This window comes from Tenrec ecaudatus, chromosome 9, assembly GCF_050624435.1.
Source record: "Tenrec ecaudatus isolate mTenEca1 chromosome 9, mTenEca1.hap1, whole genome shotgun sequence".
In the NCBI taxonomy this organism is placed as follows: Eukaryota; Metazoa; Chordata; class Mammalia; order Afrosoricida; family Tenrecidae; genus Tenrec; species Tenrec ecaudatus.
The window spans coordinates 68,675,499-68,691,252 of NC_134538.1; the positions used below are offsets into that span (position 1 = coordinate 68,675,499).

A 15,754-nucleotide genomic window follows, 5' to 3' on the forward strand; every position below is an offset into this window, starting at 1 on the left:
ACTGGGATCTTTTTCAGTAAGTGAAGCCAGGGGAGAGAAAGAGCATTTCTGTAGAGGGAGATGGTGGCTTGTTTAAGAGTGCTCAAGCAGCTGAACTTGGGCTTCATAAGACATCTGACCTCTTCCCTTCCATGTGTTGTGATTGTTAGGGGCCACTGAATCACTTCCCATTCATGGCAACCTGCTATACAACAGCTGGAAGCGTTGTCCCATCCTTCAGTATCCTCTCCTTTGTTGTGTGTGAGCCCATTGCTGTCAGTCTTTCTCCGTGAGGGCCTCCCCTTGTCCACTGACCTCTCACTTTAGCAAGCATGGTACCCTTCTGCAGGAACTCATCCCATCCTCAGTATGCGTCAGCACTTTATTTAGTGGATTGGATGTTCCCTAGGAACGAGCCTCCACAGATACAGTGTTCAGTTCTGTATTAATATTACCAGTATAAAATAGGATTTCTCTGCTAACCTCCAGAACTCCTGTGACTCATTTTAAAAGTAGAATTCAAGCTTTTCTTTATTCCGATTCTAACACTGATAATCATGTATAAATGCATTGATGCATGAGGGACATTGCTAAAATTAAACATACTACAAGTGTAGAATTCATTCATTATAAACACCCAAAATAAATTTCTCATATGTAAATTTTATAGCTATCAGTTGGGAAGAAAATTATGGCATGCTTGGTTGATAAATCCAAGTTAGGTAACTTGGCATCCTCCCTGAGAATTGTCCATGTGGTGTGTTAATAATGAGTTACTCAACTGTTTTCAGGCAGAGATGTTTAATTGGTTATCCTTTAGTGGTGATTTTTTGTTTTTTTAAGTTCAAAACTTAGAATGGCTCTGATAGAAAATGTATTCTCCATTATTTTAGAATCATACAGAATGGCTTAAAATAACTGTCTTTAATTAAAAGAACTGTATGCGTATGGAAAATCCATTTGAACCAGAGAATTGATTCTTTTTAAAGGAAAGCTGCAAGTTTTTCTTGTTTGGGTAAATGTCACTCTGTTCATATCTTCACTTAGCTGCTAGTCAGGACTTGTAGTACTCCAGTAGGTTGTCATAGAAACGCAGTTAGCTGTCATCTCAACTTAGACTATTGATGGTTTTATTTGTAGGTTTTCAAGATTATTAACATTCAACAAAAACAATTGATTTATTTTTTATTCAAACTGGGCTAATTACCATGGAATTTCAAACTACATGACAGCCTTTTAAAAAATTATAATAAAATTCTATATTAAATTTACTTGATATTTGGGTGTTTAACAATTTTTTATGTGACATAGCTTACAGTAGTAGAATACTATCTGTGAAATATATTTTTAGCCATTTTCCATTTTCTGTGTTAATAGCAAGATGGGGAGGAGCGGATTTAAAAATTGACCTTTAGACTGCTTTCAGCATAACATAAAAGATACCTTCAGGAAAGCATGAAAAGGTGCATCAAGTGATTCATATAGGAGTTTTCGTTTTATTTATGATTTTTGAAGCCTTGCATGAATGCTCCAGTGAACTGTGTTGTAAAAGTATTTCTATATTATGTGAGAGAAATTATTTTGTTTTCACTTACAAATAAGCCAGGCAAACATATTTACAATAACTTATCTAATGGTCTGTAGATGAATGCTTTTATGCAAAGCAGTCAAGAGGCTAGAATTAGCTTTTCACACTGAATGCACATTTGATGTCCAGACTTGAGCAACAAGTGGTATCTTACACAGGCTAACACTCGAGATTCAGTTTGTATTTAACACGCTTACTTCAGACCACACATGTCACCATGTCACATTTAATGTTAACTGTGTAATGATTTCTATTTCTTCCTTGTAGATACATGAGTTAAAAAAACGTTGCTTGTTATAAATTTCTCTTTTGAGGTTTCTTTTGTTTAAGCTGTTTTATTGGCATATAATTCTCAAAGCATACGATCCAGTAGTTCAATAATATTAAGCAAAGCTGTACAATCATCACCGCAATCACTTCGAAGACATCTTTTTGTTTTGTATTCATCTTTATTAGCTCTCTATCTCCCCCAACCTCTCCATTATACATCCATTAACCAAGTTACTGTCTCTGTAGATTTACCGTATATGCCTGTGTATAAGCCAAGTTTTTCAGCACATTTTAATGCAGTTTCTGTGGTAAAATTAGGTGCCTCGGCTGGTATTTGGATTGGCTCATACTCATGTATATACGGTACCCATCCTGGGTTTCATATACAGAAAAACATTAACCAAAACAAAACTAACATCAATAACAAAGGTGAGACAGAAAAATCTCAATCTAAAAAGAGGCAGAACATATTAAAAATGGAATAGATTTTAAATGGGTCAAAGGGAGATCAAATGACAAAGTGTTAAATTTTAAACTAACTGCAGCTGTAATATTCCACTTTCCAGTGCACTCTGCATGATAGCAGGGCTGTTCACATCCCTGGTCCATGAGCCGAGGGGCTCCTCCAGAGGATTAATCCACATGTATTTCTCCTTCACTTAAAACGAAAAACCGACCTTAAAGTGGGCTGAAAGGGAGACTGAATGATTAGATATTGCATTGTAACCTAACGGCACTTGCCATAATCAACTTTATACTACTCTCTCGCTGATAGCAAGGCTTTGCCCTTCCCTCAACTGTAATCAGAAGGGATAGGTTCACTGGAGGATCTTTAATCCCGGTGTGGACTCTGCAAATGGATTTTAGGTTTCCACAGTCAACTATAGCCTGCAGACCAGGTGTCCACAATTTAAACTCTAATACCATTCCTTCCTTCAGATTTGAATTTTATTATTTACAGTCCTTGGATCACACAAGCTGGTGTGCTTCTTCCATTTGGACTTAGTTGATGCCTCATTTAGATAGCTGCTTGTTTGAAAATGATTGAGATTTCTTTAAAAGTGGCTAATAAGGGTTTCATATTGTGAACAGATCTTTTGTTGGCTTGTATCACATTTTGTTAGGTTAATTGTCATTCATTCCCTTTTAAAAGTGAATGCATCTTGTTGGCTACTGTGCTTGTTATATATTTCTGTTACTATTTATTTTTTAAATTATTTTTGGTACGTTGATGGAAGGTGAGCGATCTTTGATTTTAAAAATAGTTTACTAAATAAATAACTAATAACTTTTATATGTATGTGGAATAAAATTGTAAGGCAGCTTATCAGTAAATACAGAATACAGATTAAAAACAAACAAACCCTATCCACAATGGCCCCCAGTAGCCCAGTCTCTCAGCTTTTCTTATTCTTTGATGAATTATGAGTGGACAGATGATATGATCAATAGGATATTGCTGAAGTGGCAGTACAGTGTGTGGACTCTAGGAGTTGGTCATATAAAACTGTGTGTCACCCATTGGTCTGTTTTTATGATCTGGTTGTGTGTGTGTGTTTCTTGGTCATGTAGGCCTATCTCATGGCATGCTTGATAATTTTTTATTGAATTCTAGTTAACCCTTCAACAGTATGAGTTTGAATTGCATAAATTCCCAGCCATCAGGTTGATGCTGGCTCAGCGATCCTATAGGACAGGCTAGAGTTTCTGTGACTCCAGCCGCTTACAGGTGTAATTTCTCCTGCTCCCAGCGCAGGGGCTAGGGACTTCGAACTGTGGACATTGCGGATCTCAGCCCATAAGCACTCTACCACCAGGGCTCCATTGAACTGCATAAGCTCTCTAATAATGTGGCTTGTTTTCTTCTGTTCCTGCAGTGGTAGGCTCAGGTGTTGTAGTCGCCACTTCAAATGCCATCTGACCTACTCATCTCTTCATGAGCGGTTCCTCCCTTCAGGAGCTAGTAAGCCCGCATCCACCCACTTCCCCTGACTACGTAGGAGGAGACGATAGTATGCGGACAATTGAGAGGTGTCAGTAGTTTTCTTTCTCCAAAGAGGAGTCGTCCTTTCTTTTTAAACTTTGATCCAACTAGTCTAGTCACGCCTAGGTTTACATTTCTATTCCTGGCAACCAGGGTTCCAATTTCAAATCTGTGGAAGTTTTGGCACACATTGAACTCTCACCGTTTCAACACATCAAGGCAGTTTTGCGGGGGTGGTGGGGAGGACTCTCTGTTTAGCTTCTTAGTCTCGGGTTGTATAGCTTTAGTAATTGTCAATGTTAGGAAACTGTTACAGGTTCACTTTTCTGCCCAACTTACCTTGGGATCTTGGCCTCTCATATCTGAAATTTTGTTCCTTTCTCCCCACAAGCACCGAAAGGTTTCCAACTTTCTGTATTCTGCAGCAGTATCATGCTCTAGTCAACCACAGCTTGAGTATCCACCTTTGTCTGGCACCCAGAGCTGATCATTGCCTTCTAGGAGAAAGTGACCGCGAAGGCCAGTTCCCCGTCATCTTGAAGTCTGTGCCATCCTCAATCATGGCCTGTATAGCTCTTGGTTTATATCTTTAGACAGGTGATAATGTCTTGATAGATGTTTTGGGTAGGAGCCCAGATGCGCCTCAAATTGTTTTAATATTAGTGGGAAGATGAAAATGACATAAATGTAGGGCACTGCGGTACCAGTGGGCACCTGCTGCTGTTGCCATCTGCGGTGCCCCTTCACCTGGTGCCTCCCCAGCCTCGGAGATCTCTCCACCTGCTGCTCTGTAGCAAACAGTGTCAGTTTCCTATCACGATAAGAAAACATGCAGGCAAAGTTCACCGTGCTTTCACCGATGGACACAAGACAGTGGACAGTGCAGAAGTCAAGACAGAAAATGAAGAGACTGTGGCTGCCAGGAGCTCCTATCCCTGAGCAGGGCAGAGATCCAGAGCAGGCTGGAGACCTTTGATTGAATGATGGAATGTTATGATATCTGCAAGAGGTCCCAATAAAATCCTCCTTCCTCTTGGTACACGAGAGAAGGAAAACCCAGCTCCACACAAGTGTGACTGCCACAAGGCATGCCACAGACAGGCCTCCCCCTTCTACCTTCTTTTCCTGTTCCGATAGCAGCCGTTTCTCGCAGGGCGTGCTTCTCCCTGCTGGGTTCACTAACTCGCAGACAGTAGCCATGATGAAGGGAAGCTTCTTAGGGAAGATAGCAGGTTAGCACAAGGTCAGATCAGTAAGCAATGCGGATGCAGTCATTGGTCTACAGCAACAGGTTTCCTCAGCCACTAGGCACCTATCTCTCTCTCTCTCTCTCCAGTCCTCAGCCTCTCCCGGCCTTTGCCCGCTTGCTTCTCTGCCTCCCGGTCTCCTTGTGTCGGTGCTGCTGCTCTGTTGTTCTAGCTCATCCTCTCCTTGCCTTGGCCCTGGCCTTGGCCTGGCTCCTTTGCGCTGCTCTCTGGTCTCCATGTCAAAGCCTCTGGTGGAGTTTGAAAGGGCTGCACGGTGTCTCTTCTTCCAATGGCCCAGGGATTTCTCTAGGGCAGTGGTTCTCAACCTTCCTGATGCTGTGACCCTTTAAACACTTCCTCATATTGTGACGGCCCCCAACCATAAAATTATCTTCTCTGCTACTTCATCACTGTGATTTTGCTACTGTTATGAATTTGGTGACCCCTGTGGAAGTGTCGTTCGACCCCCAACAGGGTTGCGACCCACAGGTTGAGAACCGCTGCTCTGTGTATTCCTGCTTCTGAGATTGCTCATTCTTATATGGAGGTGTGATTTTTGTCTTTCAGCAAGCCACATCTCCCAGGGAATTAAAAGGTAGGGATCAGAGTCATACCCTTTACTAAGATGAAAACTCAGTACATCTCACCTTACTCTTAGAACAGAGAGCTTCCTTCAAAATGGGATTATAACCACAAGCATAGATGCCAGAATTTACATTACATCAAAGAAGGATTATTTCTTGGGGAACCCCCCCCACCCCCCAATTCACTGCCATTGAGTCAGTGACCACTCGTAGCAACCGTATATAGGACAGGGTAGAACTTGCCCCTGTGGGTGTGCGAGACTGTAACTGTGGATGGGAGTGAAAGGCGAGCGGCTTGTGGTTTTGAACTGTTGACTTTGCAGGCCATCTGAGTTGGCTATCTTTCAATATCTTTATATCATATCTTTCCATAGATTCAATTTCCCCCTCATTACTAATCAATGTAGCAAAATAAAATATTTTTATAAATCATTATAATAATGTTTACAACTTAGCCTGCTCTATTACTTCTGGGCATTAGAATCAAATTTGCTCCATCGTACTGGTTTCACTCTGAGCTGGAGTGAACTAACAACAGACTCCGTATTGATTACTAACTTCATTCCGTAACTGAGAATTATCACCGGGTATCTGTCAGCTTTCTGTACTATGGTAGGTTCTGTGTTGCTGGGATGCTGGAAACTATGCGACTAGTATTTCAAATGTCTGTGGGATCATTCATGGAAGACAGATTAAGATAGAATAGGCAGAGGGAATAGGCTGTCCACTTCTGAGGGATTAACCACGGAAAAGCTTATGAATAGCAGCAGAACATTAGCTGATATAATGCTGGAAGATGATCCCTCATGCCGGAAGGCACTGGAAAAATGACCAGGGAAGATTTGTCTCCTTAAGATAGAGCTAACTTTAAAGGCCCTGATGAACGAGCGTTTGGGGACCTTTCTTTGCTGATGGGCACAACTCCAAAGGAGAAGAAACAGCTAGAAACATGTTAATCAGAATATGGAATGTATGAGTGGGGAAATTAGAAGTAAAAAATAAAATGGAATTCACAAAAATCCTAGACAGTGCGCTGCAATGAATTTGTATTGACATTTTGAATCACATGGTTATATGGTTTGCTGTGCTGGTAACGACAAATTGAAAAGGAATGGTGTCACATTCATCATCAAAAAGAATATTTTGAGATCTATGTTGAAGTACAATATTATTTGTGATAGGACAATATATATACACGTACAATCGTGACTAGTTAATAAGATGACTGTTCACATTTACACAGCAATCACTAAAGCCAATGATGAAATTGTGGATTTCTACCAATTTCTTCAGTCTGATATTGATCATATGTGCCCTCCAGATGCATTGATAATTATAGTAATTAGAAAGCAAACGTTGGAAACAAAGAAAAGATCACTACTTGGAAAATATCGGTGTTCAAAATGGTGCTGGAGATTACAGGGTATCAATTCACCAGACCAATGGCATCTTTGTTGCAAATATATATTTAACACAGCATCAATGGTGACTCTATCCGTGGACACCTCAGGATGAAATACACAGGAATCAAGTTGACTACATCTGCGGGAAAGGACGGCAGGGAAGGCTGTTATCATCAAAAGGAGCCCAGGGGCTGTGGAACAGACTACCAATTTAGAGAACATCCCCAGAGAAGATGGGACTCAGTGAACACTAATGATCGAAGACCAGATGAGTTGTGGGATAATTTGAAGGTCATTGTGATGCATGAAGAGAACATAAAGGTCATTAAAAATAAAGGAAGGAAAAGTAAAAGACTGAACGATCTTCACTGGAGAGTAGCTAAACAGAAGAAATAGTGAACTAACAGCCAAACAGCCAGAGCAGCCAGAGAAGAACAAGTGTAATGAAATATGCAAGGACATGGAGTTAGAAAACGCAGGGAAGTGCTAAAGGGACGTTCATGCTAAGCTGAAAAAAGAAGAATAAACTCAAGCCTCTATGTGAAATATTCAAGGGTTCTATAAGTAAAATAGTGAGTGAAGCAAGAAGCTTCCAAAGCGGATGGAAGGAATACACAAAGGCAACGTCTACCAGTTCCCAAGGTAGCGTATGGCCAACAACCGATAGTACTGAAAGATGAGGTTCGCACTGTAGTGACAGCACTGGCAAAAAGCTAGGCTCTAGGGATTGATGGAATATCAGTTGGAATGTTTCAAGAGATTGATGTGGTCCTCGAAGTACTCATTCTATATGTGAAGAAATTTGGGGACAACTACCTGGCCAGCTGACTGAAAGAGATCCATATTGTGCCCATCTAAAGAAAAGTGAGCTAACAGATTTGGAAATGATCACACAATATTATTAATACTATCTGTTAAAGATAATGAAATGGTGATAACAGTACATCAATGGGAAAGTGCCAGAAATTCAAGCCAGATTCAGAAGGGGGTGTGAAATGAGGGATGCCACTGTTGATTGCAGATGGATCTTGGCTGAAAACACAGTATACCATAAAAGTATTTTATTGTGCTTCATTGATTATTTACAGTGTCACAGCCTGATTGTGTGGATCATAACAAATTATAGATAATATTCTGTAGAAAAGGAATTCTAGAATGCTTAATTGTGCTCATGCAGAAACCATATCTGGACTAAGAAGCAGTTGTTTGAACAGAACAGGTGGGCACTGAGCCATGTAAGATGTGTGCCAGGGTTGCATCCTTTTACCAACCTTACTCAATCTGAATGCTGAGCAAGTAATCTAAGAAAACAGATTTCTGAAGCAGAATGCAGCATTAAGCTTAAAGAAAGGCTCATTACCAACCTGTGATATGCAGATGACACAACCTTGCTTAGTGGATGTGAAAAGGTCTTGATGCACTTACAAAGATTGAAGACTGCAAGCTTCATTATAGATTCTTCCTGAGTATAAGAAAAGCTAAAATTCGCACAACTGGAACAATAAGAACATTATGATAGGTAAAGGATTAAAGTTGTCAAGGATTTCGTTTTACTTGTATTCATACTCAACACTCACGGATGCAGCAGTCATGAAGGTAGTCTTACTTTGGGCAAAGCTGCCCAAATCCTCTTTAGAGTGTTAAAGAGCAAATGTGTCACTGAGAACTTACGTGCACCTGACTTAAGCCGAAGTATTTTCAAGCATCTCATATGCATATGAAAGCTGGATAATGAAGAAGGAAGACTAGGGAAGAATTGAAACATTTGAATTATGGTATTACCGAAGAATGTTAAAAGTACCATGGATTGCAAAAGAACAAACAAACGTGTCTAAGAAGAAGTAAAGGGCAGAATGTTCCTTTCAAAGCGAGACTTGCCACCTACTTGGACAATTTCTCAGAAGGCACCAGTCCCTGGAAAGATACATCATTCTTAAAGGGTCAGTGTAGAAGAGGGACACTCTCACAGAGAAGAATTCACAGTAGGCTCCATTCCAGTGTGTGGGCTCACACATAGTAATACTTTGTGCGGAGGGTGCAGCTCCAGGGGTTGGTTGGTTATGTTGCCGATGGGTCACTGTTAGAAGCCACTCAAAGGTCCATGTGACTGTTGACTATTGGAGGCAAGTGCTTCAAACAGTGACTGTGGCCCAAAATGTTAAGGACACTACAAACGTATAAAATGATCAAGACCCTTTTAATGGGTAGCATTTATATGAGAGTGAGTAATGCATTTTCTAGCCTCAAATAATAATGATTTTATCAGTTGAAAAATTTGAACCTGAAAGGGCTTGATACATTTTACTCTGTATTAAACTTTACATTTCCTTTTACTTTGATGTTTCTCCGTCATAGTTTTCTAATTGAAAGTCTCTTTAGCTTTTCTAAAATATGACAAAGTCATTTGTTATATGGAAACAATTTTTAGTCTTTCTATGACACTGCTGAGAGTGTATATATGTCCATTCAATTACATTGATGAGTATTTTTCTCACGCACCTTTTAGTAGCATGTATAATGGCATATATTTAGTTGTTAGACAATTTTACAATTACTCTAACATGCTAAAGTTCATTTTCACAGTATGTATACTTTTCACGTTTTTTAATTTATTCTCCCCATGAAGCTTTATCAGTTGGCACATTCAGTTTGAAAACTAAACCTCCGTTGTTGTTGTTGTGCTGGTTGTTGATTCTATTCCGACTGGTGGTTAATAAGAAGATGCTTGATGGAACCATCTCTGGGTCCCCCCTGAGAAGTACATCTGTTTTGTGTAAGTGCACAAAGCCTGACTTTTTCTTTGCATTTTGTGTAGGAAGAAGAAAGTGAAGAGGAACCCAAGCTGAAGTATGAAAGGCTTTCCAATGGCGTCACTGAAATTCTTCAGAAGGATGCAGCCAGCTGCATGACCGTCCATGACAAGGTGAAGTAGCTCTGGAAGGTATTCCATAAGTGGTGTAGACATGGGAAACTTGATACTTTGGGTGTTTTATTTTTACTAGTGACACTGTGTCCCTATTTCCTCCCTTCTCATCTTCCACACCAACAAAAGACAAAAGGACAACCAAAAACATTACCTATGTCATTATAACCCTCCACACACACTTACAGAACGCACGCACCCTATCGGTATAATAAGTATAATGTAGATCAAGAAGTAGAATGTAAACAGTAATAGCTGTTTAACGATTTAGAGCAAGTGGTTTCTAGGAAAACTGTGACCTAATTTTAAAAACATAGGTGTTGAGTTAGGAAAGCGGTAAGGTTGGAAGTGGAGGGCAAAGTTGGCCTGGCCTGAGACCACACTGCGTTCATGCCGGCCTTGGGCCTTGAACTGTGTGGAGGAGGAGCCCGGTCAGTGGGCGGTACCTTGGAGAAAATGCACTCTTACCTACCCACGAGGATTGTGTTCCAGATGAGAAGAGTTTGTCTCTTAGTTCTGGCCCAAGCTCCGCCACTCCATTGGCTGTTTCCAGGAAAGAGACATCAGCTTCTGGAAATTAGTTCCTCATGTGTAATTGAAGACTTCCCTGCTCTAATGTTTCAATGCTGTAAATGTCGACATGAAAGATAGATGAGATTATACTGCTGACTAAATTTGAACCGGCGACTTTTCACTTCTTTTGTGGAATCCAGTGGACTGCCGCTCACCTCTTCTGCTTGCTTACTTGCACAAAGTCAAGTTCGTCAAGGAAAATCAGTTCTGGTCATGAATGGTTCAGAGCAGTTGATAGCTGCGTTTTTGGAGCGTTATTAAAAGCATCAAGTTCTCATAATCAAACATGAAAGGGGCTAACTAAATTATACTTACTCTTCTGCCATTCCAGATTTTAAGTGTTTTCAGGCAAAAGGAGAATTCAGTTTACAAAAGCTCGGAACTTTGGCTGAAATTAGTTCAACAAAAGGGTTTGCATTTATGCACAGTCATATTTGTAACATTAAATTTTTAATAAAATATTCTAAATGAAATTATAACTCAACATTCATTTTAGTTGTTGGATACATTTTTAGGAACAATATATTTTTGAAGCGATTATAACATTGTTTCTGAAAGATGGAAGAAGTAATTTATCTACTCTAAATGATGAACTATTAACAAAAAACAAGTTCTCAAAAAAACAAAAATCTCTTCTAGAGCAATTTTAGCTAAGGGTGAAAGTGTGAAATCACAGTAACGATTTTATGGTTCTCATCTATCTTAAATATTAAATTGAATGAAATGAGGAATTTTGGCCAAAATAAGAGATGAATTCATATCTGGGTAAAGTTCCCTGCATAGAGCCTTTAAAACTTCCATAAAATAAGTTAGAATAGTAAGTCCCAAAGTAGCCTTTCTGGAGTGCTGGAAAAATGATACAGCATCACAGACACTTTAGGGATTCACGCTGCCTTAGTTTTCCAACAAACTAAATACAGTATTTATGAGGAGAATCAATACCATCTGATGCTTGGGGATGCAGCAAGCTTTTACGATCTGTTCTTTTACCAACCATAGTCTCTGAAAGAAGTACAGTGTTACTTGTTTTTAGTTAGTATTTTGTGTTTTGTATTCAAATATTGTCAAGCGTGTCACTGTGGAAAAGAAATTATAGCCATTCAAATCTTCTATTTTGTTTAGAATGCTTCTCCCAAGCCCCCCCATTTGGAGGAAACATTCCTGTTTGGTTCAAATATTCAGACTAATTTCCCCCCAGAATTAGCTCTTCCTGACTCCCCTCCCTGTGCTAAAGCCTCCTGCTTCCACCAGGCTTTGCTGTCTGCCCTGGATGACTAATCGTCATGGCACCTGGTGCACTCAGGCAGGCCTGTGCAGCAGAATCGTCATACCTAGTTATGTCTGCACACCTGATGTTTTATTAACCAGTATTGATTTTTTACCCGGGGGACTTTTTTCTTCCTGAAAAAAGGCCACCTTGCAGGAGTGAAAGACACTGCAGGGGATGAATGTCTAATGACCCCTTCTTCCCCTTTTGGTTTGCGACTCCTCTTTAATGTGCCCACATATTTTAAGGGCCTGCACTGAAATTTCATTTTAAGCAATTCCATTTTGGTAAATCCTTTTAAATCTTGGCTTTCTGTAAGGTTATTTTTTTAAAGATTGTGCTGCTTGACTGAAACGCTTAGCAGTGTCTGTCAATTCGAGCATTTCATTAGAGGTTGCAATGAAGCATGCTCACATGCAGTGAAGTACAGAGAATTTGGGACTGTTTGAGTAATGTTCCAACTTCAAATTTTAAAAAAAAGGAGAAAGAAAAAGACCAAAACTCTCATGTGACATTGCAGGGAGTCCTACAGTTTCTCATGGGGGTTGGATTAGGGTCAATGCAGAGAATTAAAGAAACGGGGAGTTATGAACCTATTGCCCAGCATGGAATGGATAGAGAGCTCAGCAGTTGTTTTGTGACAGGAGATAAAGTATTTTTGCATGAGCGTGAGGGGACTTCGAAAAGAAAATGGAATTGCTGAGAGTGGAATTTTGTCTGAGGACCTTTTGATGCCCTTCTTGTATGTAAACATTTGTACACAACCTTATACATTAAAACATCTCCAGTTCATCTTTCTCATTATGCCTTGGGTTTCCCACCCCATAAAATAATATTGTTGTTGTCTGTGTGCATCGTTATATTAACAACCACACAGATTCATACACTTGCCATAAATTAGGGGGATTTCTTAATAATTCCCTTCTGACTTGGAGTTCAGCTGTAGGTTGGTGGGGCTTTCCCAGCTGCCTTTTGAATTTACTGCCTAAATTCATCAGGCATTGTGTCAGACTGCATCCTAACCATTAGCTGTCAGTAGACGAGGGGCCTCATGAGTCATTCTGACAGCCGGCTTACACTACCACAGTGAAATCGACTTCTGGCCCTGTTCTCTTATTTCAGTGAAGGAGGAAACAAGTCTTCTCCAAGGAATGGGCATCTTCTGAGATGTTACAAACCACTCACCCAGTCGGCACCTCAACTTTGAAACTGGTCTTATTCTTAAAGATTGTCAATGCTATGCTCATTGTGTGGTTGCTCTGTGTTTCTTACAGTTCTTGGCACTGGGTACACATTATGGCAAAGTTTACTTACTCGATGTCCAAGGGAACATCACTCAGAAGTTTGATGTGGTAAGTATCCAATTTAAAATAAATATGAGCTAGAGTTTAGGCTAAAAGTCGGTGCTTTTGTGTATTTGTTTTATTAATGTGTTTTAGTAACATAAAGAACAGGGGTGCCTAAAATAGAGGAGAATCCTTGTTTGGGCAGCGGGTTAAGTATTGTACTGCTCACTGATAGGTTAGTCTTTCGAATCCGCCAACCTCTGTAGGAGAAAGATGAGGTGAAGCGGCAGTTCATCTTTGTCCTATGAGGTTGCAGTGGGCTCAGTGTCAAAAGATGCCTTGGTGATTCAGTGGTTAAGTCTTTGGCTTTAATTGAAGGTTAGCAATTTGAACACATCAGCTACTCTGTGGGTGAAAGTTGTGATAATCTGCTCCTGGACAGGTTTTAGCTTTGGGAGAGGAAGAGCGAGATGATGATGTGAGTGGGACTCTCCCATTTACTCCTCCATCCACATGCCCACCGGACAGTGTGTAAAATCAAGCACAGATAGACACTGCAGAACTCCACATGGCTGCTGAGGTGTTGAATGAGCCCAGAAGTGGGAGAAAAGAGGAGTGGGGATGGCATAGAACCTGGGAGAACCTCTCTGCCAACGCTATGAGAACTTGCTCAACACAAATATAGGAACAGGACTGGGAAGCACCTCAAACAAGGAATGAAGTAAAGGCAGTTACAGCTTGATTTTTTTTTAAGATGGTGAAATAGGCCATTTTAATTAAGGGTCTATGTAACTGTGAGGTGGGGGAAGGAGTCCATGGTGCTGAGGCCCTGCATGGATAAAGACTAGGACTGGGAGGAACTGCAGTAGCAGCAGAGACAGGGATTGCTTTGGATAGAGAGCCACGTGGAGAAAACCGGCTGTGTCCCCGCCCACAGCAGGATACTTTGAGAAAGTCTGTGAAGGAACACCACAGAGAGCTGTCACCTTCATTATAGGGAAGGCGAGCCCCACTGTTTACATCAGAGACTAGCTGAAATCCCCCATTTGCTCATTTGTATTGTATTCCAGAGTTCAAGTGTCCAGAACTGTAGAGAAACAAAGCTAAGAATGAGTGCCCTCGTGGTGCACTACTGTTACTTGATTTGGCCTCACAGAGGCCCTGCTGGCAGACTGGCGCTGTCCTGTGGGAGCTCTGGGCCTGGGAGTGCCTGCAGAGGCAGGCTGCTGCGTCATTTGCTCAGGGAGCAGCTGGTGGGAGGGCACCCTGGCCTTTATGGTTGGCAGCCAGGCACTTAGATGGTGAGCTACCAAGATGTCCTGTCCGAAAAATTTCCCACAGAAACCAGCATATGAAATTTAAAATTTAAAAAAGATAACGCAATGGCTCACATTTCACAAAAAAATAGTAAAACACACACTACCACAAGAAGGACTGATTAAAAGGAAAACTTGAAGAAGAGGAAATTTCTTTTGCGGTAACCAGGTTAAGAAAGCACAAACATAAAACAAATCACTATATTTCTTAACCAGGTTAAGAAAGCACAAACATACATAAAACAAATCACTATGTTTCAGGAAACAAATGAAGAACAAAATAACAAACTGAACAAGGAAACTAAATATCAAAACAAAGATTGAAAAAAAAAGCAACTGAAACTCATAGAGATAGAATTGACTAGAGTAAAAGTAGAATAAAGGAAGAAAAGATAACTGAATATATCAAGTCTCAAAAGAAACAAGCAGTAAGATACCTTTTTAATACTTTTTTTTGTCCAGAAAAGTGAACAACCAAAAGGAGAAATGGGACCTAGTTAAGAAATATAACATTAAATGATTGGAATATCAGTTCACCATAACAGCAATAAAGGCACAGGAGCAGATAATGAAAGAGACTTTTCCACACTTGAATAGAGAACCAAACTTGGGAATATAGGAAACGATATGCAGCACAGTCAGAAGAGACACAGAAAGACCGGCTTTATGCCATATTCTACTAAAATTTTTGAAAAATTTGAAAACCAAAGACAGAAGTGTTTGGTTTCACATAGCATGAGAAAAATAAAATGTAGGCTTTTCATAAGAATCATTGTGAATTTCTCCCCAGAAACTCTAGTGGCCAAAAGACGATAGAGTGATGCATATAAAATATTAATGTAAATATGGTAATTCTTTACTTAACAAAGATGTCATATGACAATAAGGGAGAAATTAGAACATCCCTTCTACCACCAAAAAACAAAACAAAACAAAGCAAAATGAACAACAGAACCCCTAGGATTTGCTACTGCCATGCCAGCTGTGTATTAGTCAAAGAACTGCTGCCACGTGGAAAGGCAAGATTATTAGGTAAATACTAATATCTGTATACAGATAAAAATAAAACATAAATGATCTCAAAACAAAATAAGAATAAACATGATCATAAGAAACTCCAAAAACTCATCGGCAGCAAGTTGTGTCTGACTTCTCCTGGCCCTATCGGACAGAGTAGAACTGTCCCTGTGGCTTTCTCAGACTAACTATTTATAGGAGTAGAAAGCCTCATCCATCTACCGTGGAGCAGCAAGGACCAATAATATGATCGTTTCAGAGAATAAGCTCAGTATTTCACCGCACTAATAACACATCATTATGTTTATAGGAAATAG

General features: G+C 40.1%; 1 protein-coding gene across 2 annotated transcripts in view; it reads left to right on the plus strand.

The window, feature by feature from the left end:
- Positions 1-15,754, plus strand: part of VPS41 (VPS41 subunit of HOPS complex) — a 216,769-nt gene that overhangs the window by 46,062 nt on the left and 154,953 nt on the right. For both annotated transcript variants that reach the window (XM_075558184.1, XM_075558185.1), the window contains 2 exons: positions 9,871-9,978; positions 13,093-13,170. In XM_075558184.1, the coding sequence (XP_075414299.1) occupies positions 9,871-9,978; positions 13,093-13,170 (186 nt within the window). The remainder of the gene's footprint in view (positions 1-9,870; positions 9,979-13,092; positions 13,171-15,754) is intronic.